The sequence below is a fragment of the Strigops habroptila genome, chromosome 7 (assembly GCF_004027225.2).
Source record: "Strigops habroptila isolate Jane chromosome 7, bStrHab1.2.pri, whole genome shotgun sequence".
Taxonomy (NCBI): domain Eukaryota; kingdom Metazoa; phylum Chordata; class Aves; order Psittaciformes; family Psittacidae; genus Strigops; species Strigops habroptila.
This window is the reverse complement of record NC_044283.2, coordinates 7,965,587-7,993,383: the sequence shown is the minus strand read 5'-3', so window position 1 is coordinate 7,993,383 and position 27,797 is coordinate 7,965,587. Positions and strand designations below refer to the sequence as shown.

At 41.7% G+C, this 27,797-nt stretch overlaps 2 protein-coding genes across 2 annotated transcripts; both read left to right on the top strand.

Moving 5' to 3' along the window:
- The first annotated feature begins 1,022 nt into the window (after positions 1 to 1,022).
- LOC115610735 (histone RNA hairpin-binding protein-like) lies at positions 1,023 to 14,703 on the top strand. Its single transcript, XM_030492702.1, has 12 exons — positions 1,023 to 1,156; positions 2,644 to 2,760; positions 4,444 to 4,548; positions 5,265 to 5,384; positions 7,713 to 7,862; positions 8,677 to 8,814; positions 9,491 to 9,607; positions 10,090 to 10,194; positions 10,608 to 10,721; positions 11,013 to 11,120; positions 12,155 to 12,346; positions 13,271 to 14,703. The coding sequence occupies exons 1-10, from the start codon at positions 1,086 to 1,088 to the stop codon at positions 11,110 to 11,112; spliced, it is 1,137 nt and encodes a 378-aa protein (XP_030348562.1). The 5' UTR covers positions 1,023 to 1,085; the 3' UTR covers positions 11,113 to 11,120; positions 12,155 to 12,346; positions 13,271 to 14,703.
- A 4,078-nt stretch (positions 14,704 to 18,781) lies between these two features.
- On the top strand, positions 18,782 to 27,173 carry SLBP (stem-loop binding protein). Its single transcript, XM_030492705.1, has 8 exons — positions 18,782 to 19,076; positions 19,442 to 19,573; positions 21,993 to 22,097; positions 22,659 to 22,718; positions 22,972 to 23,103; positions 23,910 to 24,059; positions 25,094 to 25,178; positions 26,240 to 27,173. The coding sequence occupies exons 1-8, from the start codon at positions 18,859 to 18,861 to the stop codon at positions 26,354 to 26,356; spliced, it is 999 nt and encodes a 332-aa protein (XP_030348565.1). The 5' UTR covers positions 18,782 to 18,858; the 3' UTR covers positions 26,357 to 27,173.
- Positions 27,174 to 27,797: the final 624 nt, after the last annotated feature.

Genomic DNA, 27,797 nt, shown 5'->3' with positions numbered 1-27,797 from the left:
TGACTAAAGTTCCGAGTGCCGTTTCTTAAGAGATGTTGACTTTGAGGTATTTAAGGAGTTGAAATATAAACATTCAAGCTTTTACATGCATTACAATATATTTTCTTCCAAAGATGTATCACAGGGTTTGTTGTTTTGTTCTTCTTTTGGTTTTTGCCTTTTTTTTTTTTTTACCAGGATAGCTAACCTGTTTTAAAACATACGGAATTATTTGGATAGCCTTTAAGGAAAAGGCTTAATGAATGTTTAATGATTAGTTAATCTTAAAACTCTCTGAAGAGCTGAATAAAAATACAATTGATTTTATGTGTGACTTGTGGTTTTCATTTTAAATTTACCTTTACCAGTTTATATAACTTTATATGGGTGGGAATCAGCCTGAGTTATCTGTATACAACATTTTACCTGAGAACAACTGAATACAAAGGGGGCTTAAAATCTTATGAAGGCGCACCTGATAATTCCTTCTTTGATGATTTTTCCTACTCTAACCGGAATGGAGAGGGTGGCATAAATGAAAGGTGTGTGAAATCTATGTATATATCTGAGGAAAAACAAACAATAAAAAAACCCAACCAAAAAAACCCACAAACAACCAAACCAACCCACAAAACTTTCCATAACTGGCAGAGGAAGGAATGACATTGAATGTCATGAAACCAGCACGGGCAACGACTAGAAGTTTGTCTTTCCAGGGTCTCACTGGCATATAGCAATGATGTCTCTGTATAAAACAATTATAGCGGCCAAGGCATGCTAAGAAGCGCAGGCAGCAGAAGAACGTAGCGTATGCCATTACTGGCATAAAATGCGGACCGCATTTCTCAGCGGTGTATGCTGTGGTGCCTGTACACCCCTTTGCGGAGCTGATTTACCTCACAACACCCAGCAGAAGACCAAGCTGGCCAAAAACGAAGGCTATTTGTGCTCCAGCACCTCCACCCTCGCCCCTCCACAACCCCTTCCCGCCCCGCCTGCAGCACCCACAGAATCACCTCACGCAGGCGGCTTGCGCGCATGCGCAGCCGCCGTCCCGGGTCAGGGCGCAGCCATGTTCGGCGGCGGAGGCGCCGCTCGCCTCAGCCATGTTGGGCGGGCAGCGGGGCCTGCCGCGCCACGGCGGCGGCGGCGGAGAGGAACAGGCCGGGCTGCGCAGGTGGGGGGCACCGCGGAGGGACGGGGCGGCTGCGGCCTGGCGGGTGGTGCTCGTTCGGGGTTCCGGGGACGGCTGTTGTGGGAGGAGGCCGCAGGGTGCGCTTCATCCGCCCTCCCCGCCTCTGAGTGAGGTGCGGGCCGCAGCGCCGGCAGCGCTCGGGTGAGACGCCCTGAGTCCGGCTGGAGGCCTCGGGGCTTGCCTGGAGGTTGACTCTGAAGCGGGCTGGCAGTGCGAAGCACTGGGGGTAAAGAAACGTTGAAACATTTCTAAAAAGGGATAATTTTAGGCTAGCATTTTTCCCTAGGTTTTCAAACAGTGTTGTGCCTAAGGCACAGTACGTGGTGTGTGTTCCCCCCCATTTCCCTTGTCTTTCAAGTCTTTGAATTGAGTGGTTATTGTTGAAGCTAGTTTTATCCATTGGCTAGCTTTGGAGAAACCAAATATGTTGAAAGTGTCCCTTTGCCTAGATCCGTGATTGGAAGTAAGCTGTTTGTGCTGTGTGTTATAAAGTTTGAGCTCTCTGGGAGTAGGAAACAAGCTGTATGTGCTGTCTGTTAGTATGTTTGAGCCCTCTGGGACCAGGAAACTTTGGCAGCCAGTCAGGGTGAAGGAGGAAGGGAAAGAAAGCATAAATTGTTAATGCAAGATTAAAATAACCAGAACCTTTCTTCCCTCTCACTTGTTGACTTAAAACCTGCAGAGACCTTGCATATACAGAGCAGTGTGTTCACTCTCAATAAGGAACAGCAGTATGTTTGCTTTGTGGTCTGTAATGCAGGATCATTCTCTCAGGCAGGCAGAGGTGGATTTGCAGGTCCTTAGCCCAGAAGCCAGGTCTGATGTCAGTAGATGCTGTGACAATGGTGTGTTTAGTAACCTATCATTTAAAATGTCAGAGCTGCCAGAACCGAGGAGGAAAATGTAGATAACTTATTAATCTTTAAGCAGTCTCTGGTTGTCTTTCTAGCATGTTGCAAGCACCGTAGTCTAGCTCCATGTCCCATGCATAATGCTGTATAAAAGTGTTTCCACATAACTGCTTAATCTACTTCTGCTTAGACATATTGTTTTTGTTTTGCCTCTTCTGCAAATTAGGTACTGGATAGAATAGCATATAAATGTCAAATGTGTTGCTGACAGATGACAGTCTGTGAGTGTTGATGCATGTCAGCAGTTCCATAAACACTGGTGACAGCCCTCTGTTGATTTTTTCCCTTTTTCTATTTGCAAATTACCTAAATACTAATGGATTGTTTAAAATAGTCATGTCTTAATTGCATTTGTCAAAGACCTTTTCTTGACAATTGCATTGTCTAACACCTTTGGTAAGTTAGTATTGCCCAAGTAAGTAAGTTGACATAAATCACATATCTGCATGCCAAATCAGCATTTTGTAACTACACATAATGAAACTCAGATTGTCTGTATCTGTTTTGTGTAGACAATGTTCAATGACTTGATTTCTGATGATAATGCTTGTTTTCTAGTTCTGTGCAACATCCACACTGCTGGCGTCAAGAACAGGAATGTAGGAGCTGGAATGATTCAGATTCTTTGGTGTTGGACGAATATCAATGTAGACATTTAGACCAGTGGCTGGAGAGGTAAGGAATAAATGTGATATTTGTTTAACTCTTTGCTTTGCTGCACTCTTCTCTCTAGGAATCCAAGAAAACCTTGGATGTGATTGAATGTTTTCTAATAACACCATAGCACAGGGTTAGAAAATGATACCTGCATTATGCAAGAGTAGGCATCCCTGCGCATGGCAGGGGGATTGGAACTGGATGATCTTAAGGTGCTTTCCAACCTTAACTATTAAATGATTCTAGTATTCAGTTTGGCTAATTGAAATATATGCCATAATATCAGCAAGTATTCCATATGAAAGAGAGAAATGGTATATTCTGAGGCAGTGGTTTAAGCCTTTGTTGCTGAACTCTTCAATGTTAGTATAAAATTTCCATTGAACCACTGTGCTGTTACTTTTTACACTTTGCTTACGCATCTGGATGTGTAAGTGTGGGCAAACCATGATGTTTGTCTCTTCACTTGACAGTGCATTTCGTATATTCAACTGTACTACAGGTTTGAGTAAATACTGAGGTTTTTTTGTAGTCTGAGGAGAAGTGGGTGCTTGGATATGTGTAGAAAACTGAGTAGAATGTAAGTTAGAAGAGGTGAAATGTTTTACTGAGGGCACAAGAAAACTTTTTAAATATGATTTAAACATCTTTATGTGTTACACTGTATGAAGGCAATTGTCATTTCTGCTGGCATGTTTAATAATGCTTTCATTAATGAATCTGTTGAAGACCTTACGAAAGCCCTTGTATTCAGGAGTGTTTTCAGGGTCTTTGCTATCATTAAAAAATATTAACACTATGTTGTGATTATGAGTCAAACTGGATGTGCCAGCAGCATTTTGTGTTTCTCTTTTGCTGAGAGGTATGTTCCTTCTTAGTATGGCATCTTTGTTATGTGTTAAAATGACATTGGCAGCGTGGATGGTGGTTTCATCTGTTGATGTGAAACTATTTAGGGAAAGTAAGACTCTAAGCTAAATCTACTTCTGTATTACTTAAGTATTGAGGCATGAGCATTGAAAGAAGTGGACAGACTGAAAGGAGAAGTTTTCAGTGCTTCAGAAGAGTATAGTGTTATACAATTGTCACTTACTGCATTTGAGAATGTCATTGATCCAGCTGATTAGTTAAGAGCTTCTTGACTCCCTTTTTGGCTTTACACAACAGAGTTTACATTCTTGAAATGATTGTGTTAGGATATGATGGTGTCTGACAAAATTCTAGTTCTGCTCATGTGATGGACATTTTTCTATTTCTTAAACATCAAGCATCAACCCTGTCCTCTTGAAGGACAACCCTGTGAAGTCTTTTGCTGATGACAGAGAGCACTAACTAGACTGATTTTGACCTCAAGTAATTTCATGAATTGTGCCCTTTGAGAAGGTTCTCAAGTAATAGGGAGAAAGGTTTGCATTTGCTGAGCTCAAGTATATTAGGAGGTAGTCAGGTCTGTGTCCTGACATGAAATTCACTTCATGACCATTTGCTTTACCTGCAAAGTAAAACTGATAATCTTACATCACTGCTGAAGGTGACTTAAGCTGAAATGTTGTCATTTGTTTGACTTTGAACTGAAATAGAGTAGGGACATGCCCATTGTGTTACAGTTATGGAACTGGTTTTGTCCACTACTGAAGTTTCTGCTCATTAAGTATGTTGCAAGCAACAAATGTTCATATTGAATTCCCCATTGTTTTCCAGCTCTACAACACCAGAACATTCGAGGCCTTTTTCTAGTTGCCCCGACTGGGAAGACAGAATTGAAGAAGGCAAAGCAATGAAAACATCAAATAAAAAAGTGCCAAAGTGGGTATTGAACAATTATTAGCTATTAATTATTAATTCTTCCTGTGTTGGTTTTAGCAATAGCCGTCTGGTGATCTCTGACTGCTTTACATGTATTAATGAGGACTTGAAAAACAGCCAGGCTGTTTGATTTCAAGCCTGAAGGAAGCCCTAAGGAGACAGCACCACTGAGAAGTCTTATCTCAACAGCTACTTATATGATCATTTCAGATTCTTTTCTTTTTCAGCTTAAATTGCATATTCATTACAACTTTCCATAAGAGAAAATACTGGAATAGTGAAAGGAAAAATGAAAACCAGCTATTGAGGCTAGGAGAGAGAAATGGCTGTTAGATCATTCAAGATTGCCTCCATTATATTATCCATCTTAGTTTTACTGAGTTTAAGCTTTTTCATATTTGTATTTGGAGGTTATTACACATACATGCAATAATTATGTATCATTTGATTTGCTTGTTGTAGGACTAGCAGTAAGCTTCTAGTAAGGCAGCTCTAGCACCACAACCCTCAGGTGTATGTTTACCGGTTACAAACCTGAGCAATTGCATCAACTTGCAAAAGCTAATCATGGAGTGATTCATTTGCTTAGCACAGCTTTACTGTCTGTCAGTAAGAATAAATACAGTTCTAGAGTATGTGTTTATATAACTTGTTGTAAAGCTATTGAGGTTCTTTCCAACTTAATTCTAATTTTTATTTCTAAATTCTGTTTCAAGTTATTCTGCTAATCCAGCTGAAAGGGAAACAGATGAAGTGGTTCTGCGGAGAAGACAAAAACAGATCAATTTTGGCAAGAACACTCTTGCATATGACAGATACATTAAAGAAGTTCCAAAGTAAGTTGCACTATGTTGCATATTTCCATATAAACTCTTACTTGGTCCTGCCATGTGTATAGATCAGTACACAACTTTAGTTCTCTTAAAATTATATGAAAGTAAGTGAAGAAAACATAATTGATTTTGATCGAAGAGAAGCCAGATATTTTCTGCACACGAGCAAATTTAGATAGAGAAATGAATGTTCCCTCTGTATATTGCTGTTGCTAGTAGCAAATATGCTTTAAATAAGTTCTGCATTAATCATCCCCTTGTGATGCTTCTGGTGACTCTGTTGCTAGGCCAGTGTGAAGTTAGTTGCTACCAGGAAATGTCAGCTTTGAATGAGGCTTGAGCAAAGCCTTGCCTTTAAGTATTGGTAAGAGAAACCAGTCTTCAATGATTCATCAGTAACTAACAAATCAAAACTTGGATTTTTTCCTTTCTCTGTCACTACCCTTTGGGCTTCAGAGTCTGTGAATTGTGGCACTTTAAGCAAGATTTTTTAGCCAGCCCCTTCTGCTTACTGCAGAGCTGTCAAGATTCAGAAGCTGTTCTGTACTCATGTGTGGATATGCATTTGTGGCAGCTGAGTGCAATGGACGCTGCAAGCATGCTGTTGAGTAAAACTTGAAAGACTAGATAAAATGGCTAAAAATCAACAACAAATGCAGTAAATAATCAGATATTAGACCGTATCATGGTAATATCTTCAGTAAGATTTTTTTCTTCAAAGAGCCTTGGATTGCTTTGTGAATTGTAGTTTTGCTTGTCACTTTGTCATCAGTGGTAGGACTGCAGCCAGTCTTATGGTGCCTGGCACTTCTGTAGCTTTGCTGTCATCAGTTAAATCACAGATGGAGAATAGAAAAGGATGAGAACAATATTCAGAAAAAAACCATGGGATAAACTTTAAAAAAAAGTGTGTTGGGTGGTATTTTAACAGGGTAGTTTATAATACTGTTCCTTAGCAGGGATCTCTTTATCTTGCAAAAAGTGTTATAGCTAAGAACATTGATCTGTGAAGCTGGTAAAGGGAACCACTTGAGGCCAAAGTACTTGGTATGATTGAAAACATTATTGTAATATGCTTCCTCCCAGGCATAAAGCTGGCTCCAGTATGGTAGGGCTATAAACAGGATTGGTTTGTTCTGAAGATAGTTTAAGTGAGCTTGCCAGTGATGTTTAATTTGCAGGGTCCAGATTTGAGATACCTTCTGAGAAACAGCACTTTCAGCCGTAGGGTGATCCCAGGCAGCATTGTTACACTGTCTGCTCTTTAAGTGGGAAGGGGTATCATTTGCATGTTACCCAGAGAGTGGAGTGCTTTGTTTTCTATACTCCCAAGAGGCAAATGCTGGTTAGAATTACAGCAGTCCCCATTGTGGTAATGCATGGACAATGGTGGAATAAAAGTTCACTGAAGATACTTGTGGGTTGACCACGTACCCACACAGCTACTTGCTCCCTCCCTCTCCCCAGTGGGATGGGGAAAGAATAGGAAGAGCAAGAGTGAGAAAAGTGATGAGTTCAGATAAGGGCAGTTTAATAGGTGAAGAAAAGGGAGGAAAAAAGCCAAGCAATGCAAATGTAATCACTCACTAGCTCCCACAAGCAGACTGGTGCCCCGACAGTCTGAGCAGTGGCCACTTTGGAAGACACATCCCCTTCTTCCTCTGCCCCAGTTTTTACTGCTGAGCATGACATTATATGGTGTGGAATGTCTCTTTGGGTAATTCAAGTCAGCTGTCCCAGCATTTTCCCCTCTCAATTTTTTTGTTCATCCTCAGCTTAGTAGCTGCAGAAGGGGACAGAGGAGAGTGGGAGAAAGAGAAGGCCTTGAGGCTGTGCAAGCACTGTTCAGCAGTGGCCAGAAATTAGAGTTATTAGCACTGTTTTAGCCATAAATCACTACAGGGACAGCTGTGAAGGAAATTAATTCCATCCCAGACAGACTCAGTACAATGCTAAATACAAAGAAAGTGTACCTGACTTAGGAAAACTGAGGTGGAAGTAGCTGGAGGCTAGGATACTATGGAAGGGGTATGAGTTATGCTGCTTCTTTTTGATATTTGTCCATGGGCAGTAGGGATCTCCTTTTGGCAGATGTCGGAGTGCTGGACTGGATGAACCTCTGGTGTGATGCAGTGTGTTATTGTTAGCTGTTGCCTGTGTGGTCTGTTTTTAGCAGTGTTTTAGAATATACACATATCAGTTAAGTGTTAAAAATATGAACATTTTATTTATTAGGCCACTGATGTCTGTGTGATCTGATGGACTGAGGATTGGGGGTTTTAAGAACAAAAATCATGTTCTGAAATAATAAATGTCATTGTGTATTTACAGGAATCAGCGAATACCAGGAGTTCATCCTAGAACTCCCAACAAATTTAAGAAGTACAGCCGTAGGTCCTGGGACCAGCAGATCAGGCTGTGGAAGATAGCACTGCATGCCTGGGATCCTCCTAGTGAAGAAACCTGGGATCTCCAGCCTGTGTGTGTATCATAGAATCACAGAATGGTTTGGGTTGGAAGGGACCTTAAAGCTCATTTCTTTAGAGCATTGCTGGCTGGGAGCAAGAGAGATCAGGCTCAGACATGGGAGTCTCCTTGAAAGCCTTGTTTTCCTTCTGAATTCTGTTAGTCTTTTGAGATACTTCCATTATTTAGTCTAAACTCATCTGCAATAAGGTGCATTGGGGAGGAGGTCATTTGGTCTGTCTGTAGTAGCACACTCCCTTCCCCTGTGGGTTTATGCTGATGAGCACAAAGCAAGAAGATACTTCACTAGAAAAGGATAGGCACAAGCAGAAAATCTGTGATTACTGTTTTTGACCTTGATAACCTTTCAGTCTTCTTCTGATGTCTGTGGAACTCCTTTTCTCCTGCAATAACAATTATGTTAGAGACTTTGAGAAGTGTTAAGAAGGTTAGAGAGAGATTTCTCTGCACTCTCTACAGGGGAGTGGCAACTATGTTCAGGATAGAAATTGGAGGGTTTCTTATCTTTTAGAACTATGAATTTCTGTAACAAGGCTAGCTAGAATTGATGCCACCTAATACTTTCCAAGATTTGGACTAATAAACTGGGAGGAAAAGAGTGAATGGAATTCTGTTAACTCTGTTACTGCACTGTATAAATAGTTTTAGCTGTGGTGTAGTTGACCTGTGGTGGAAATTGCAGTTGTTTGCACCATTTGGATGTCATATGAGTTGAACTGTTAATTATTACTGCAGCTTAACTGTCTTCTGCTTGGAGAAGCAAGTCAGGTGGCTGGTATTTAAATATTTCTTTTTATTCTGATTTTAGAAGTACAGAACCCTCAGGCAGTTCCCAGGAATGGTTCTGCAAAGATCAGGATGTTTCTGGCTCCTTTGTTTTTGATGAAAAGCAGAAGAGAAATGAGTGTGAAGATGAGTGCGGACAGACCGACTACACACCAGGGAGGTATGAGAGAAAACTTCTATGGTTGACTTATGAAATAGTTCAGTGCATGTTGATGCTGTCAGGTTTTTTGTAGGAAGTGTTTAATGATAGAGGGAAGTTAATGCTCAGCTTCAGAGTTTGGCCCTTTTGCTATGGAATGTAATCCATCGCTGGTGCAGAGCATTTAATGAGGAAAAATTACCAGCATTGCAGAGTTGCATGATTAACAGCAGGAAAAAGCAGTGGTTTTTCAGCTTCTCTGTTCGTACAGTGAACTGAGGTTTCTTTAAGCGCTGCTGGCAAGTGCTGAAAGTAAGAAACCTTTTTCAGAAGCAGGAGTGACCATCCTCAAGTAACAGTATTACACCTACCTGCAGAACAGTGGGGAGACTGACAGTGAAGCACCTCATGGACTTCCCTGTTCACTGAGATGTCTTGATCTTGGGGCATGTGTGTGGAGCTGAAATGTTTCTGATTCAAAGTTTCTTCTGTGATTGTGACTGAGTTCACTTTCCAAAATACAGTGAAGTGGTTACCAAACTTTGAGCCATTTTCTCAATTTCTTTGCTGTGACTGAAGAATCATACCTCAAAAAAAGTCTTCCTATATAGCACGTGTCATTATTTTGCAGAACACTGATAAGCATTTAAATACAGATGGAAAGTGGTGTGTGTGTAAAATCTGTCTTTTCTCATAGTCCCTGTTCTCCAGATTCTTCTCCCGTATGGAAACGCAGAAAAAGAAACAATTCTGACTCCTCTGTGGTTTCAAAGAGCAAAAACCATTATGTGCAGATGTACCACACACTGGGAAGGTATGAAATGATTCTTCATATGGAGATCGATATTATGAAGCTTTGTGTATGTTTAGGCTTTTCTTTGCCTTATGAAAGATGGTATGGAAGAAAATACTTGTTGGAACAACAAGGAGTTCGTCACCCAATCTGGGACTGGGACAAAGTGAGGTTAATATTCAAAAATTGCTAACAGAAGGGTTGAGGTTTTTAGGCTCCCCTTTCCTAGCTGCTGCGTAGGAAATCTTTCTATAAGTGAGAAATGATAGGCTGTGTAGAGGAGAGCATGGCTTAACTCTACACAGTTTTGTCAGCTCCACTTTTCTAAGGGAACCAAGGATGGAAGGTTTTTGGGGATGAGTAAACTTTTCGCACTAACCTTAGTAAAAATGTTTATAGAGGTGTGTTTTTCTCTCTCTGCTTAGCCCCCTTATCTTCAGAAGAATTAAGAGGAACTGTGTTACAGAGGTCCATGGTTTCAGACCTTTTCACTTTCTTTTTAGTCTTACTGAATCAGGACATCAGGAGGCTCTTTCAAAGTGCTCAGAGTGGGAAGCCTTTGGTGAACATGATGAAGTAATGGCAGTACAACATGGTATCGAAATAAGGTAAATACCATAATGATTGTGACTTTCTTTTTATTGCTTGTGCTATTAATGTCCTATCCTTTGCTTTTTTTATCTTTTCCTTTGCTGTTTAATACTACTTTTTTTATTCCTTACATTTCCTCCAACGTGTGGTATGTCTGGTTGTTATTTTTGTTCTTTGAGTTTACTTGGCTTTTTCCAGTCCAACTCCCATCTATTGCTTCCTGCTAATTTTGCCATTAAGTAATGCTGGAAGATGAAGAGCCCCTTTCATCCTCTCTGTTGCTTGGAAAGCAATGGCATTTCACAGAATTGGTCCCTATTGTTGTTACTGGCCTCTCACTTCCTCAGCCTAGGAGCTAAAAGCTTCCTCTCTGTCTCCCCAGAGATTGTTTTGTAGCTGACCACAATGATAGTTATTTGTCTTCATGCAGTGACCCAATTCCAGCCAGCTGTTCTTCAGGATGGAACAATCAGAAACAGAAAAATCCCAACTTCTTTCTGCCTGACAGCAAAACTTGGAGAGATACAGACTGCAGGCTCGAGAGGTATAAAATGCAGCTCATCAACAGGGGGCTTTTTTTGCATATGGAGTTAGAAGCATGGTTGCTTTATTGCTGTATTTCAGTCCAAGCTTTTATTATAAAGAGGTCTGTATTCTTTTTTTCCCTATGTTGTTTAGGGGTCTGTTGGCTAATATTTGTATGTCGCATGCTAAAATTCAGTCACATTCTCACATTATAGTCTGTATCAGAGTAAATAGCAGGTTGTGGCTGTATTTAGTATAAAAAGGTTGCCGTAATAAAGTCACTCAGTCTGGATTTTTTTTTTACTTGTAGGCTTAAACTTTGTGGCAGTTTATTGGAAGGACATCAGTCAGAATACCCTGAAAGGGTGTGGGGAAGTGCTGAAGAGAGAATAATGAGGAAAAACATTTAAATACCAAGGTGAGTTCAAGCTGACTACTTATTTTACCTGTTCTGGTTCAGTAGCCCATATCCAGTATCATTCTATGGAATCCAGCTGTTCAGTTCAAGCAGATCAGTTTCTCTTTTTATTCCTTCATTATATTAGTATTTTATCCCATCCTTGTGTATTTAATGCGTCACCTTAATTAAAAGTTCTAATACTTCAGACTTAGTAAACTGAAATATTTACCTGTTCAGCCAGAAAAGAAATGTTTTATCACCCAAATGAAAAGCACCAGGTTTAATTATTTCAGTAGCAGATTTTCTGCCTGTTAATATTTTTACGATTAAATCACAACTTTGCATTTGCAGCTGTTGATTTCAATGTAAATTTTCTCTTGGGCTGTAGATTCCTGTGTGGATTCATAGGATTGGTAGTAATCTTGAGTTAAGCAGCTTTTCTTGGCAGATAGTAGAACCATAGAATCACAGAACGGTTTGGGTTGGAAAGGACCTTAACATCATCCACTTCCAACCCCCTGCCACGGGCAGGGACACCTCACACTAGACCATGTCGCCCAAGGCTCTGTCCAACCTGGCCTTGAACACTGCCAGGGATGGAGCATTTACCACTTCTCTGGGCAGCCTGTTCCAGTGCCTCACCACCCTCACAGTAAAGAACTTCTTCCTTATATCCAACCTGAACTTCCCCTGTTTAAGTTTGAACCCATCACCTCTTGTCCTACCACTACTGTAATTTGGTTGTCTTTGATCTACATTTGGTGCAGGTTCTGAAGCATTATGGACTTGGATATAAATGTCTGTTTAACAGAGATCTTGAAATACTTTTGCATTACAAAACTCATTAAGAACATGCACACAATTAGTTTTACACTACTTTAGATTTTTGATTTCTAGCAATTTGAAGAAAAAGCAGATAGAGCTTTTAAGTTGTGCTAATGACATTTTTCTATTGACTTTATTGATCTTTGATTTAAATTCTTTGAACATGAATAAGGCTTCTTGTGGATTCATTTTCCTAAAGTGCTAATTCAGTATTTGAACATATCTAGTCTCTCTTTGTATATAGAAGTATCGAAGAAGGACTTTCTCCTGTGACGGAAAATGATTTGAAGGATAGGGATGTAGTCTGAGATCAGCAGATCAAGTCTTGGAAAACTGGTGCAGTCACATAAGACCTGCACTGAAAGAAGAAGAGATTTACAGTCAGCATATGTACAATCAACATAAGGTGAAATGTGCAGGTAAAGGAAGCATTTCTCTACACACCACATTTAGGAGAGCCTCTCTGATCTTCTAGCTAGTTGATAGGTAGCTGCTTTGCAGTTGTCTTTGTTGTAAATAAGGCTCTGTTAAGGAGCTTGTTCAGTGGGTTCATAATCACTTGGTCTAATTAAAAATACATCTTTGTGACATGTAAAATGTAAGGTAATGTTAAGTGAATTAAGTAGCTTCTTTGTAGAGCAACACATTGGTTTCCTGGCATGCAAAGATCAATATTTAGAGAGACGATGCCTTTAACCATGGCTTTTAGATGCGATGAGCTCTAACTCTCAAATGGCAGGAACTTCACATGTGGAAGGTGAATATTGCTTGAAAACCAGATAGTGGGTACATGGTAGAACTCCACACACCACCTGCCTTTTTGCTAGAAGAAAATTTCTGTCTAAAACAGGAAAAAGAAGTGTGACTGGTTTAGAGCCCAGTTAAATGTCCATAAGTTTTAATGTATTTGGTTGCTTTTTAAAGGAAAAAACCTTAGTAGGACACTTAAGATATAGCAGAAATGTGTTAATTAGAATTGAGAGAAAAATGTGTATTATGAATTAATAATGACAGGTGAAAATGATGCGAGGGGTTGGGAATGATAGGCTCAACTGCTTCATTTTTGCTCTGATAAATACTTCAGGACTCTAGAGTATGTAGTACTCTGTGTTTCCAATAACTTAGGTTCTCAAAATGTCCATACTATCTGTAACACTTCCTTTAGTATGGACAATATGGCATTGTCTTTTATACTGTGCTTTAAGCTCACCACATGAAGTGCTCTGTTCCATTTACTGTAACACTGTAGCTTAAAAGAGTAAATGTGCTGTTAATGACTGGATATTCTATGATTTTCTGATACATCATACTTATAAAACACTGTTATCTACCTTTTTGTTTAGGTTTCTCCAGATCCTTAAGGATAGATTATACTTTTTCTGCAACCTCTGCCTCAAGTGTAAAACTTCTGATTTCATTAAGCCTGTGCTACAATGATGGTGGATGTTCCTTAAAGCTTTTGTGAGAATGTTTCTGCTGTACCTGCATTGGCAGATGACATGTGCATCATATTGTAAAGGCTGCTTCAGTTGATGGATCCTACTGTTGCTATTTGGAGATCATGCTACTTAGAGTGCGCTGATGTTACGCTGGTGAACTGGTCCAATGTTGAGTTAAACTGAAGAATGCCACCCCTTAAACCAAGGAGTTAACCTGTTTCCTCTACTGGACCAGAATTGTACATCCAACCTGAAGAACTGCTTCAAAAGAATGTAGATAACTTCAACCTTTCTCCAGTTGTTAAAGACAATCTGTTCTTAGCTTTTGGATTGGGTGATCCTCTGTTTGGCTTATTTACCGTTCTCTGAGATAAGATGTATTAAGTTAGCATTTGCCTAAGCCTAGTGAGAGAATAGAAAGGAAAGGCAGATGGTTTATCAAAAGCAGATCCCTCTCTTTAAGGGGATAAACAACTGTTTGAACAGCAACACAGCCTCAATACCTGAATTTTGCTTTTATGTATGTTGCAGCTTAATGCAAAGAGCCAGTCTACTGCTAAGTGTAGAAAAGAATGAGTTCAGTGCCTGATGTTCCTGAGGAATTGGAGGTGAACAGCAGCACTTCCAGGTTTAGAGCTGCTCTTGTCCAGACTAAAGGTTGTGATGGTGTTGAAAGAGTTCTACTTTGTTTTATTCTTCTAGCACTGTGCTCAGTGAGGGCTGTGGCTACAGTGGTGTTTAGACCATATTCATATGCCAGTTACAAGAATGTTTTACAGTGCTTGTGGCACTTTATGTCGCATGTACTGGGACACAAATGTCTGTTAGAGCTGGGAACTGGCTCTTGGCAGGAGTTTGGTTTGACTTTTCACAAGGCCACTGCAGAACTGTGGCGGTGCCAGGGATGTCACACAGCAGCCTTGTACAGCCAGTGTACCCGAGGGCCTAAAGCCCATTGTGCTACTGATGTGGAATTAAACTGCTTCCCCAAAACTACTCCCAGTTCATTCCAAAACACTATTTCCAGGCTGCTCGGGCATGGGGTTCAGTAGTGTCCCAGCACAAGGGTGGCTCAGTCACGCACCACAGAGCATGAAGTGTGTGTATACAAGGAACACACCTGTACAGCACTTTTTAAAGAAGTAATATTTAGCACCTTCTTGCTCCAGTGTGCATGCTGTCATGTGGTTTATGATGATTGTAAATAAGGGAATGTTACATTTTTGGCATTTTGTCTTTATGCAGAAGAATTAAAGACTTTAAAAATTCCTGTTACTCTGCTTTTCCTGTTACATTGTCCAAGTTCCATTATAAAAGCAACATGTGTGTTCAGAAGTCCTTTTTATGTTTGCGTGAGGGTGTTTTGTTTATTTGGGGTGGTTTTTTAGCCCTTGCCAAAAGGGGGAAGGAGGAGGATTCAGAGATGAAATCAAACTCTTGAAGTGAGTTCACACCTTGGTTTGTATCCAGCCCCTCTGTTTGTATTTTGATACCTTGTCATGAAGTTGTGTTTAGTGCATTGTAACTTAGTGGAAGGGAGCAGCTGAAGCCCCAGTGCTCATCTCTGCCATGAGGAAGGTGTCTTCCTCAGCAGTATGGAGCTGTTGGGTGAGAGTCGTAGGCTGTCATGAAATACTTAAGCTCAGCTGTCAGAGCCTTAAGCTTTTGCCTGTGATGGACAGGGCCTGCATGGATTTATGGACATAAATCCATAGGATTTGTAGTTCAGCAGTCCCTAAAAGATCTTGTACTTTTTGGTTGAAGATACTTAGACTAGAAATAGGATAACCTGTGGCAGTTAAACTTGCAGTTAAACTGTGGCAGGTCTACTCCTTCATCCAGGTTCTGTACTCTTGGATAAGCTATAGTAGCACAAGGAAAGGAATGAAACTGAGCAGGTGAGGTTTGTGGTCTGCGAAAGTAATTTCATGCTGCCACTGGATGTAGAACCATCATAACATCTTCTAATCTGTAGCAGTAACCTCATCAGTCTGAACAGAGCAGTTAAAACTGGAATGCAGTCCCTCCACTTGCTTATCTATCCAAGGCGATTTGAGATGAGCTTACAACAGGTAAGCAAAGCTGAAGTCTGGCACTCTACCTCAGGTTTGTATTTGATAGACTTCCATCAATGTTACCTACTTTAATTAAATCCATTTTGCATAAATCTGTGCTCAGGTCATAATTAAGCTGAAATAGACTCTGAACTTCACCAGCCAGGTTTAAATTTCTTCCAAGAAGTGACATGTATGTTCTGTTGGCATGCTTGCACTGGGAGAATCACTCCTCACAGGTGGTATGTTATCTGTGCTTGTAGGAACAGTCATTCCCTAGCGGAATGCCTCTGGTTATGTGTACTTTGTTTTGGCTTTAAACTGCTCTTTGGAGGTCACAGCAATGAGGATATCTCCTCCCTCTCCTTAAAATTCCCACTGTGGTGAAGTGCTTTTGAAGGATTTTCTTTGCTGACAAGGATGGCAAGATGCAAGGCAGCTGTAATCCCTGCTGTGTTACAGCAGATAGTTCTGCTGGATAAACTGAATTCACCTTGTATGTAGCATTATGCTAAAAGTACTGTGTGCTTTCCATGCTGGAGCTGTCCTCTCTCTGGCCCCTTGGATACGTTCAGGTAAACATGCTGTTAAGCCAGCTTATCGCCAAGCAAGGCTGGAGGAAATGGAGTTTGTTTGTACGTGTTTTGAACCTATGCTGTACTTCCAGCATGTCCTTGGTTCAGGAACACAGTTCTGTTTTCCATAGCAATGTGTGGGAAAGGAGAGGTGCTAACATAGCAAACATCCCTGCCGGAGCATGGATGTTGATGCAGATGCCACGCAGAGGATGTGTGAGTTTGTACAATTACAGGCAAAGGGAAAGAAATGCCCAAGATAAATTCCTTACACTGTACTATTTTCAGATCTTAAGTGTTGCACTGAGTATAGATCCAGTGACTGTTACCACCCAAAGGCAGGGGTTTTGGAAGCATTCTACTAGAGAGATCTCTGGGGCAAAAACTACAAGAAAACACCATTTCCAAATACATACTTAGCAAGTCTTTGAGATACACACATATAATGAGAATGCAGATGCAATTTGTAGAAGTGAAACACTTTGATGGGGGGGGGGAAGTATAAAACCATTGAAAAATTGAGGTAAAAATAATGAAAGTAAAACAATAGACAGTAAACTGGCTGGTGAGACTTCAAAGTGTTCAATTGCTAAAAGCCATTGCAAACCATTGTCTGAAGATCCTTGATCTGGCCTGGTGCATTTCCCAAGGCAGGCTGGCAGGGAGCAGTCTGATAATGGCTTCTTTATCTTGTGCCTTTTCAGAACAAAGTGTGAATTTCTCTCACTTAACAAGACAATGTGCAATGGGCTTTGTGAATTCACCATGAAGAGGATCTCCAACACATCTGAGCAATCCTGAGCCTCACTGAGCAGCAGGTACTTCCTTTTGGCCTTCAAACCTCATGCGTAATGCTGCAGTGATCTCTGGTACAAGAAAATTCAGCAGTTTTTACTGAGCTGATCTGAGATTCTCATCTGACCTCTACCTTCTTACCCTTGCTGTTGTGCTCAGAGTTAAACACAGCTGTAGATGCTGTGCTGTGTGGTTTTGCACTGCCTTGAAGGAAGCCCCTTTCTATATCTGCAAACTGAAAAGGGGGTAAGAAAGGCGAGTTATTTGCCACATTTCAGCTGAGATGTTCCTGTAGGTGTTCTGTTCAACTCTCAAGATGAATCAGGAAATGGGAAGACGTTCCTGGAACTACTCAAGACTTGAGTCTAGAAGCCTGGAATTCATGGGAGTATGTGGTGAAGAGGCAGAAATACTAAAATGTATTGCATATTGCAGGTGCAGTTCCTCTGAGGAACTGTCTAGCTGACTTTAATATGGATCCAAAGCAACATTTGTTTCGGCTACAGTTATGCTGTTCAGACAATTCCTTCTTCCTAGTGCACAAATGTGTATACTGTCACCCACTTTGCCTGATGCCTCTGTCCTTTCTATGCAGCTTGTGGACAACAAGAGCCCTGAGTCTGTGTAAATTAAGACCAGAAACACAAGCCAAAGCCAAAGATATCTTTCATTTCTATAGCTAAATACATGACAGTTGTGAAACCATGCTCCATTTCACCAGTAGAGATGCAAATTCTCCCTTTCAATATCTACTTCCACCTTGCTACGCATGAAATACCTTCATAAAATCAAATGAAAACAAATGCCACGTGTAAATATTTGCTCAGAAAATGTCTCCAAAATCGTTGATGGACTTTGGTAGTTATTTTTGTGTTAAGCTGCTAAAAAAAACCCCAAAACCACTTTTGTTTGCTACTTCTGCCATCCATCCAACATATTTCATTGATGATCTTGCAAATGTTAATCAAATACAGCCTGTCAGAGTAATGAAAATTAGCTTCACTTCACCCAGGTTCATGTCAAAACTGCTTCCATAGAGGAAAAAAAGTGGGTCATGATCACAGGAGAATCGCATCTCTGCAGGGAACAGAAGGTCTAATATGCAGCAGACAGGACCCACTTCAAGAAGTCTGCTGCCTCCCTGGGGCCCAGGTTAAAGATGTGAGGAGAAAGCCTCCCACCCCGGGTACAGCCCTTACTGCCATCTGTTACTGGTTTTTCAGGTGGGCAGTGATGTAGTTACAAGAAGTCTGAGGGCAGTCAAGAGAGACTCCTGTGAGGTCTGTATCGGTCTTTTCTGCCACGTAACAGGTGATAAGACAAGAGAAAATGAACAAGTTGTGCCAGGGAAGGTTTAGACTGGATAGTAGGAAAAATTGCTTAATTGAAAGGGCTGTCAAGCATTGGAACAGGCTGCACAGGGAAATGGTTGAATCACCGTCCCTGGGAGGTATTTAAGACGTGGGTATGGCAGTGACATGGTTTAGTGGTGGATTTGGCAGTGCTGGGTTAACAGTTGAACTCGATGATCTTAAAGGTCTTTTTTCAACCTAAATCATTCTGTGATTCTGAGACCGGAAGGAGAAAACGCTGCTCAGTTGTACATGTCCCAAGTGTCCCACTAGTCCAGGCGGGTTCAGGTTGTTCCCAAATCACTGATGTAAAACGCGGGTCCACACCACGTTTCTCAGACGGACAGGATCGCTCTGCGGAAGCACCACGCGTCTGCAGTAACTAAACCCCCCTAATTAAAGCACAGCCGCCTTCCCGCCCCTCGCCAGCGCGCCAAAACCGCGCGCCGCCGCGCTCGATTCTCCCGCCAACACGCCCCGGGGCGGGGCCAGGCGCGGAGGGGCGGGACCGGCGGGAGCGGGCTAAACCATTGCACCGCCGGAGGAGGGGAGGTATGGTGAAAGTGTCCTCGGGGCTGCCTGCCCCACAGCGCCGCGGCGGGCAGCGTATTTGCTTCGCGCCCGGCACCGGGCTCGGCTCGGCGTGGGGAGGACGCGGGTTGACGGCTGCCCTTCCCCCTTTCTCTCCTTCTCCCCCCCCCCACGTACCTGTCCCCATGGAGGGTCCGGCGCAAGCTCCCCGCGGGGAGGCGGGGCGGGCGGCGTCAGTCTGCGCCGGCGGGAGATGCGAAGGGGCTGAGCGGGAAGGAGCACCGCACCGCTCCCGCGCAGCCCGCTTCGGTCTTCTCGCCGCCCGCCTCTCCCCGCAGACACCCCGCGCCATGTCCTTCCGCCAGAGGAGCCCCCACGGCGGCGGCGGCGGCACCAAGAGCAGGTAGGGCCGCGGTGGCTGGGGGCGGCGGTACCGGTGCCTCAGGCGGCTGGAGAGCGGTGCGCACCTTTGCGTGGCCTCCCCGTGCCCGGTTGCGCGGTGTCCGCCATGTCGTGCCGCTCGGGGCGGTGCGGGGCTGGAGGGGAGCGGGGTGAGGGTGTCCCCTTGTCCGCAGTGGATGGTAGCGGAGCTCTTAACAGCGGGGGACCTTCCGTGGGAGAGCCGCCCGCTGAGGGACCCCTGCGGGCCGCAGCTGCTGGTGTTTGTGGAAGTAAAGTCGGTAAAGTGCGCTGTCTGCCCGCGGTGGCGCTTCGGAGAGCGGGATAAAGCGACCTGGTGTGCTCATCTCTTGTCTTGTCCGCTTCCAGCCCGCAGCCCCCGCCGCGCTGGTCCCAGGGAAGGAAGCGTGGCGCCGATGGGAAGCGGAGAAAGCAGAACGAACCCGAACCATCTGTCTTCGATGAAAGCAAGTGCGCGGGTTCTGACAGCAGGCTGGCCAGGTAAGCCATAGGAACCACCCTCTGCTCCTTTGTTCATCGAGAGCTGCTGAGCTGACCGTTGTACTCAGGTTTTCAGGCCCTGCCTATCTATAAATCACTCGTCGACCATAAATAGCTGGCCTTCAAGGAGGGAAAGAATCTAGTGCAGTGTTCTTATCTTGGCGCCACTTAAGAATAAACGGTTTTCATTCTTAGGTCCTGAATTACGTTCTTTGTTATTTTCTGTCCTGTTTCATGCTTGCTCACAGCCATTTGTCATGAAGCAGTAACTGCAGGAGCCCATTATGTGTGTTTGTGGGTATAGGCTGTACGTACTGTTGTGGCAAAATTAAAGGAGATGAGAAATTAAAAACTCAAGTATTAAAAGTCATCTCTTCATGTTTCTGAGGGCAGCACAGGCTATCTTGAGTAGTTGTGTTTAAAGTGTCTGAAGCATATGTGTGGTGAGCTTCATCTCTGAGGTCACTCACTCTGCTCATAGTGCTGCTCCCTGCTTCCTTACTGTTTCCCAGCACAGGTAAACTTCAGTTACGGAAAGGATCTTATTTTATATCACTGTCTACATCTGAGCTATTCCTGCCACAGTCTCTTTTATCAGTGGATGGGAGCTGTGGCCTGCCACCCTGCTGATTGAATCCAGATTTCTAATCTAAAGTAAGATGGATTGAATCTAGATTTCTAATCTAAAATAAGAAGGTGGTGAACTGTAACTACCCATTTTTCTGTGTTGGTAATAAGCAGGGAAGACATTGGTCAATGGCTCAAATGATGATATCCAGCGTAAATGAAATTCATTTCAGGAAGCATGTTTGAATAGGAATAAAAGGAAGAAACTTTACAGCCTGCTTCATCGATTTCAACCTCTAAATAAGCAATGCTTTTGAGTGGCTCCCACTATTGAACTGACCAGGCATACTTCCTGGTTTAGTTTGATTCAGCTCTGATTCAAGTTGTTCTCTTCCTGCTCTAAAGCTACTTGCTGCTTATGCCAATTCAACACTGTCAAAATAAAGACTTTTTTGAATGGGAAGAGGGTCAGGATAGAGGCTGGGTCATGCAACTGGTTCAGTTGGGGTTGTGGTGGTTATAGGCTTTTTTTTTCTGCCCCACGGCAGGGTTTGAGCACCATTTGCAGTCCCAGCACAGCCCCAGAGCTCCTCAGCAAGGGTTAAATGGCATGTAGGGATGAGAGTCTTGAGAAAGACAGCTGAGCTATGCATGTCTGGCACCAGAACAAGTTTAATCAAAGAGAAAAAGCTGTAGACCCTCTCATGTTCTCCCTAATTCTGTGCATACACAGCACAGGTACAGAATCAAACAAGTATAAAAAGGCAAGATACAGTGTTGAGGAAAAAGCTCAGGTGGTGGAACTAACCCATCACTTCTGTTCTTCACCATGGGAGAGCAATAATTGAATGTCGCCTGCATTTTCTGCAAAGTTAGAAATCAATATCAGCAAATGCTAAACATCCTCGGAGGCTGAACAGATATTTGCAGAGGGACCTGGCACAGGTTGCCCAAAGAAGTGGTAAATGCTCCATCCCCGGCAGTGTTCAAGGCCAGATTGGACAGAGCCTTGGGTGACATGGTCTAGCGTGAGCTGTCCCTGCCCATGGCAGGGGGTTGGAACTAGATGATCTTCAGGTCCTTTCCAACCCAAACCATTCTATGGTTTGCTCTGGACTTCTATTTTTACTGGGTTGGTAATTGGGTTTCATCTAAAAAAAACTTTTAGTTTAGATTTAACAGAAACTTCTAAGTAGTGTAAGCTGATTTCTGACCTGGGAGCAGGGAGTTGGAACTGGTTTTAGCACAGATGGATCTAATTCCCTGACTTCAAGGGACTTCTTTGCACAGAATCCTGGTAAGCCTGCAAAGCGTTGCCAGATCTACTGGTTTTGAGTTTGTGCTTTAGGAGGAACGCTCATCAGGAGGACAGAAACTGGAAAACACATTAAATAATCTGAATGTAGGCAACCGTTGATGGCTGGGAAGGGTTTTAAACTTATTCCCCTGCAACAGCCTGAATCTGCTCGTGATGCTAATGGGCTACAATAAAGTTGTTAAATACCAATTTGCAAAGTCATAGCAAATCTCAGTTTACTAGCTAAAAATTCCCCTTTTCTATGCCTTTGCCTTCTCTATTAGGTATATTTTCACATGGAGAAACTCCTGCCATCGCGTAATTTTAATTGTACAATTTAATTGTGTTCTAACTTCTGTCTTTTATGTAAAACTGCTTAATTTTAAGTGATGTCATCTTAATAGAACAATACAAGATTTCCACAGCCCTTGTGAGTACTGTAAATGAATACTTTAAATAGCGATCAAGCTGTGAATGGGGGAGATGCTGGGCAATACAATACAATAAACTAGAATTTTAATGTAGAAGCTTTTGTCTTTTTCCTCCTCTTTCTAGTTTTACAACACCAGAAGGCCCTGGACCCCTTTCCCGGTGCTCAGATTGGGGAACTGCAGTGGAGGAAGATGAAATGAGGACCAATGTTAATAAAGAAATTGCAAGGTACCCAGGGGTATTTAAGATAAAGTGAGGAAAGGAGGGGTAATGACAGCTGTCTTGTAGAATCTGTATTGACTTTGATTTTTGACTTGTTAATTGTAATAAAACCAGACCATCCTCAGCTTCTCACCTACTGCTATTAGGTCAGCTTTGGCCTAAGTCCTGCAGGAATGACAGAGCATCTCTCTGTAGAGTTGATGTTCATCACTAAATATCTCCCTTTCGGATAAACCTTTCCTGAATCTCTTAGGCTGGATTACTTTGAATGTCCGTTCACTGATTACTGGGGGCTTATGTCAATGCTATAAAACAATAGCATAAAATGCCATAAAACAATTTCCCTTTTAGGGAAAAGACTTCAGGGAAAAAGAAAGTCCTCAGAATTCTTATTTTAGAGGAAAACTGAAACACCCATTCCATAGTAGAAAGGTGTTTACAGTGTCTGGGTTGACTTCAAGACTGCTGCTTAGCTGGGAAGTAAAATCACCTATGAGCTGTGACAGTGCAGCTTTACATGTTTTCTTTGTGCATGTATATTCTTAATACTGCTTTGAACTCTTACAGATACAGAAGAAAACTCCTGATAAATGAATTTGCAAGAGAAAGGAAGTCCTCCTCTGGAAGGTAGGTTAAATTTCTAGCTTAGATGAGGGGAATCCTGACAACAGGCCTGAACTTTCACATGTAACATATTGCTTCTTAAAATGCTGAGTTTGAAATGGTTCATCTTCAGGCTGCTCCAACATCACAGTTCAGTAACATCCCAAGCGTTTATTTGAGAAACTTTAACATATTTCTGTATAATCTTCTAAAAGTGGATTGGTTTGAGTGTTGCTTGTTTTCTATTAGTCCCAAATCAATAATGTTTTTTCTTTAGTTCTGATTCAAAGGAGTCCACTGTGGCAGTAGAGCTTGAGACAGATGAAGTGGTTTTGATGAGAAGACAAAAACAGATAAACTACGGAAAAAACACAATTGCATATGATAGATACATTAAAGAAGTTCCTAGGTAAGCTGCTGGAGTTTTTGGAAAACTCAACATTCAATTGAAAGTCATAACTGTTCTTTATAAGAATATTAATGTACTAAGTTTAATATGATTTAATTATAAGGAAGGAGTTCTTTACTGTGAGGGGGTTGAGGCACTGGACAGGCTGCCCAAAGAAGTGGTAAATGCTCCATCCCTGGCAGTGTTCAAGGCCAGGTTGGACAGAGCCTTGGGTGACATGGTCTAGTGTGGGTTGGAACTAGATGATCTTAAGGTCCTTTCCAACCCAAACCATTGTATGATTCTATGAAATTTGTTATCCGAGACACTTTCCAATAGAAGACATCTATAAATTAAACTATAAATTTAAACATTTTTAACCGTTAAGCCACACTAACAATCAGATGAGATGTGGGTATTTTAACTAGTCAGTCCCCTTAAATGAGGAATGTCCCCTTAAACTTTCTTGTGCTGCAGAAATGGAAGTGAAAGTTCTTGTGGTTGTGCTCATCAACTAGAGGAAACGAAACTGCTTTTTACAGTCAATTTTCTTGTTAGTAAGCTAAAAGACAAAATAGACTATGGTTGCTCTTAAGTTTGCAATGAGGTTTTCAGGCCTATGACTGATAATCCCTTTTTTTCAATTTGACTCCAAGATAAAAAAGCCAAGAAGTTTGTATGGCACTGGCAGCAGTCTTTTCTCATAAATCATATAATAACTTGGAATGTGCTGTGTTGTAACGAGTTTGTGGCATCAGCCTTAATGTTTACATGTTATGTATGTGTGTGCAAAACACTAACGAATTTCTCATGTCTAATCTGAATAGATGCCATCGTATACCAGGTGTCCATCCCAGAACTCCAAATAAGTTTAAGAAGTACAGCCGTAGGTCATGGGACCAGCAAATTAAGCTATGGAAAGTTGCGTTGCATTCCTGGGATCCACCTACTGAAGAAGGATGTGATCTGCAAGACATGTATGTACACAATATTCAAGATACCTTTGTAGAAATTAATATATTAGAATCTCATGTCAAAAGAAAAGGGAAAACAAAACCACAAGCCTTGCCCAGCACAGCCCTTTCTGAGACAAGTCAGTGATTGCTGAATGCTTTCATTAATTACTTGTCCCCACTTAGTGCTATCCATTTCCCTCTCAGTCAAAATATCTAGTAGCTTTCTGGACTTACGTGGTGGAGCTAGACTTAACCTAGTGTCCTTTCAAGGGTATCCCTCACTTCTTTCATATATGTTCACTGGGTGAAACTTGAGCTCATTCTGCAGTGCTGTCTAAAAGAAAACGCCGCACCATCAAGGTGAGCTGGCTCTTCCAGAGCAGTCTGCAGATTAATCTGTGGTAGAAGCAGTGTTGGAGAGTTCTTACTAATTGACAGATCTCATGAATATTGAGCTTGGACCAGTGCAGTGTGTGAGAACCTGCCCCCAAGCCTTCTCCCTTGCTAGTTCAAGAACAGTGGTATAAATTCTTGTTTCTTGAAGAGAGGGGAGGAAAGAAGTACTTGTAAAATCATCTCAAGGTACCACTAAATTAAAAGCATGGCCACAAGTGTTCACAGTCCAAGCTTCTGTGGTATTCTGGTGGAGAAGATGTACAATAATGTAACTAGTTACTTTCCTCTATAGAAAGCAATGAATTTCCTGATCAGGAAATATCCAAAATACAAATATGGGACAGAATGAAGGGGACACAGATATAACTAATTCCTCAGGCAACAGTTTTGTGGTAATTAAACTACTGTTTTTCCCTAACAGTGATGTTGATCTCAAGACTTTAAATTAGTCCTTAGTCACTTGGGCTGCATTGAGTTGACCTGTTGTTCTGTTTGGTCTCTGCAGTTTGCCACCACTGTCCCTGTAATCTCTGTAGGTGTCTCTGCTCTTGTTTGGCCATCATTCCATTCTTTTTAGAACTGCACCTACAAAGTGCAATTTACTACTGGAAAAAAAAAAGAATTTATTTTAAGCTGTATTCTTTTTAATTATTTTACAGTCGTCCTGTTGACCTTGGTGAGATGGAGACAGAATCTGTTGGAAGCAATTCTACTGAATCTCAAGCGAGCTGTCAAGATAATGATGTAAGCAGATGTCATTTGCATAAATATTTGGTCTGTTACTTAGAATTCTATCTTGGAGTAGCCTTAATATGTGAGAAATTCCATAATGTGCTGTGTTTGGGGACTGTTTATAAAGCTGAGTGATCAGACCCTAAAGCAGCCTTCCAGTACCTAAAGGGCCCTACAAGAAAGCTGAAGAGGGACTTTTGATGAGGGCATGTAGTCGCAGGACAAGGGGGAATGGCTCTAAGCTGAAAGAGGGTAGATTTAGATTAGATATAAGGAAGAAGTTCTTCCCTGTGAGGGTGCTGAGGCGCTGGCACAGGGTGCCCAGAGAAGCTGTGGCTGCCCCATCCCTGGCAGTGTTCAAGGCCAGGTTGGACACAGGGGCTTGGAGCAACCTGCTCTAGTGGAAGGTGTCCCTGCCCATGGCAGGGGGTTGGAGCTGGATGAGCTTTAAGGTCCCTTCCAACCCAAACCGTTCTATGGTTCTGTGATATGATTCAGACCTTTTCCCAGCTGTAGCCATTATGTCCGTCATTTGAGTTCAGAGTTAGAAGTGAAGTGACCATCTCAAATGATAAATCTCTGATAGCCTGCAAAAGCACCATTTATCAGTTCAAAGCATGTCAGTTATGAACTGTGACATACAGTGGAAATACTACTTTAGATTGGAATATCTGATGTTCAAGTAGGATGTAATTTTCTTGGCACAGACTTTTTGAAGTAGGTTCCTTTTATAACAAGAAAGCATTTAGTATGGCTGAGCAATAACCTTCATTAAAGATCTAGTAATGTTTTTCTTAGTGGACTTGTTTCTCTGATTATTAAATCTGTATAATGTTTTAATGTATGCACATATAGATCCTTAAAACATGCAAGAAATCTTAGAATGTGGTCAAATGGGCAGAAGCTTTCGCTTAAATTTCTAATCTTAAGACTAGCCTTGGGGTTGTGTATGGCCTTTAAAATGTGCGTTATCCTATTATAGGGTGGTCTAACTGAATTACAGAAGTGAAATGAATTGTTGCATAACTAAACTGGTATTTAACTGCTAATCATTAACTGACTTTGTATTCCAGGATACCTGTTCTGGCACTCCCACCAAAGTTAGACACATTGAATATCAAGCCGAAGGTGAATTTGACTTGGAAGTGTGTTTGAGTGAACCACTTAAAGATTTCGATACTGTGAGTTAAATAGTCCCATGCAAAAACTGTTTTAGAGGAAGTTTCTTTTAAATTTGAGAGATTTGCTTGGTTCATAAGCTGTTGATAGTAAGAAAGTTTAAGCAAAGTTGAAGACCGTTCTTTTAAGTTGTGGTTGGTCTGTGTATTCTCTGGGCCAAGCTTATGTAAAAATACAGTTATCTGTGTGATTTTTTTTAACTTCTTATTTATGTATATCAGATTTTTTTTTTATCAAACCTTTCAGTAGAAAACTAGCCAAAGGCAGTGCTTCCCTCAAGTGATTATAAATAGTTAAGCAAGATCTTACTGATTCCCCCCCAGTTGTGTCCATAACCTGATCAAGAGCAACATAGGGAGGTATTTTTGAGCATCTGTATGCTGCCTTGCTTTTCCATCTAGCTCTTCTACAATGATCTGACTTAAAGTAATACAAGTGGTACCTGAACCATACTGCACATCGGTACCAGTAAACTCATCTCCTGCAGTTATGTACTGGAAGATTAACAACAACAAAGGTTCTTTATGTGCAAAAATGCTTCAAAACAATTGAACATTTAATAGCCTCAAGAAATTGGAGGTCGATATGCTAAAGCCTGGGCAATAATGCTTTTAGAAGCAGTAGCCTGAATTTGAAACTTGTAAATAGTCAGGAGTCATTAATACAGTCAAGACAACAATGCCTGGGAGAAGTGCTTGATTAATTTTCTGATTTTAAATGTAAACCTGTTGTAAATGATCACACTGTACAGATTTTCTGCTGAAAGCAGTTAATGTTTCTATTGCTTTTGTATGGGATGTTCCTGGAAAATAAATGGAACTGCATTTACTTATGACTCTTCATTTCCTATTAGTGATGTTCTGTGGATAACAAAATGTGGGAAAATACTGAAAGCCATGGATCTGGGACTGATACTCCTCTGAAGGAGGCTTTAAAAACTATTTGTTTGTGAATTTAAGACTTTATTATAATGGGGTAAGCTTGTTGTTCACCTCTTGCAGATTCCTCAGAAGCAGTTTAGTTTTTTGTAGACGTCCCTTAGCTGGTTGCCAAGTTCTGTTCCCTAGGAAAACTGCTAGAAGAGGCAGGTTGGCACTTCAGTCCTGTTCAGTATACAGGACCTTTTGTTAAAGTCACCTCACCTGGTTTTATCTCTAAAATGGAATTTCTGGTGTTACAACACTTGTCAGGCTCAATGGAGACACACACTTTTCAACTCAAGCGGGTATCCTAGCTGTAAGCAATATTATTAGCTATCTGTCAGGCACTCTCAAAATCTGGTAGCTTGATCTGATGGGGAAACTTCCAAGAGGAAGCAGTGGTGTAGGAAGGAGGTTGAAGCTACACCCTGGTGTTAAGACAGCCTTCCTAGCATCTATTTTTTCCGGAGAAGGCAGCAAAGTGATAGTCTTGCTTACTACCTGGAGTAAGCCCTCTCTGCCCTCCTGAGAT

Bases quoted from the DNA above. Each gene is read 5' to 3' on its own strand.
- SLBP (XM_030492705.1), top strand. From the start codon at position 18,859: ATGGAGGGTCCGGCGCAAGCTCCCCGCGGGGAGGCGGGGCGGGCGGCG. The intron at 19,077-19,441 runs GTAGGGCCGCGG...GTCCGCTTCCAG, and splicing joins GGCGGCGGCACCAAGAGCAG to CCCGCAGCCCCCGCCGCGCT. The intron at 22,098-22,658 runs GTACCCAGGGGT...GAACTCTTACAG, and splicing joins GTTAATAAAGAAATTGCAAG to ATACAGAAGAAAACTCCTGA.
- LOC115610735 (XM_030492702.1), top strand. From the start codon at position 1,086: ATGTTGGGCGGGCAGCGGGGCCTGCCGCGCCACGGCGGCGGCGGCGGA. The intron at 5,385-7,712 runs GTAAGTTGCACT...GTGTATTTACAG, and splicing joins TACATTAAAGAAGTTCCAAA to GAATCAGCGAATACCAGGAG. The intron at 10,722-11,012 runs GTATAAAATGCA...TTTTACTTGTAG, and splicing joins ACAGACTGCAGGCTCGAGAG to GCTTAAACTTTGTGGCAGTT.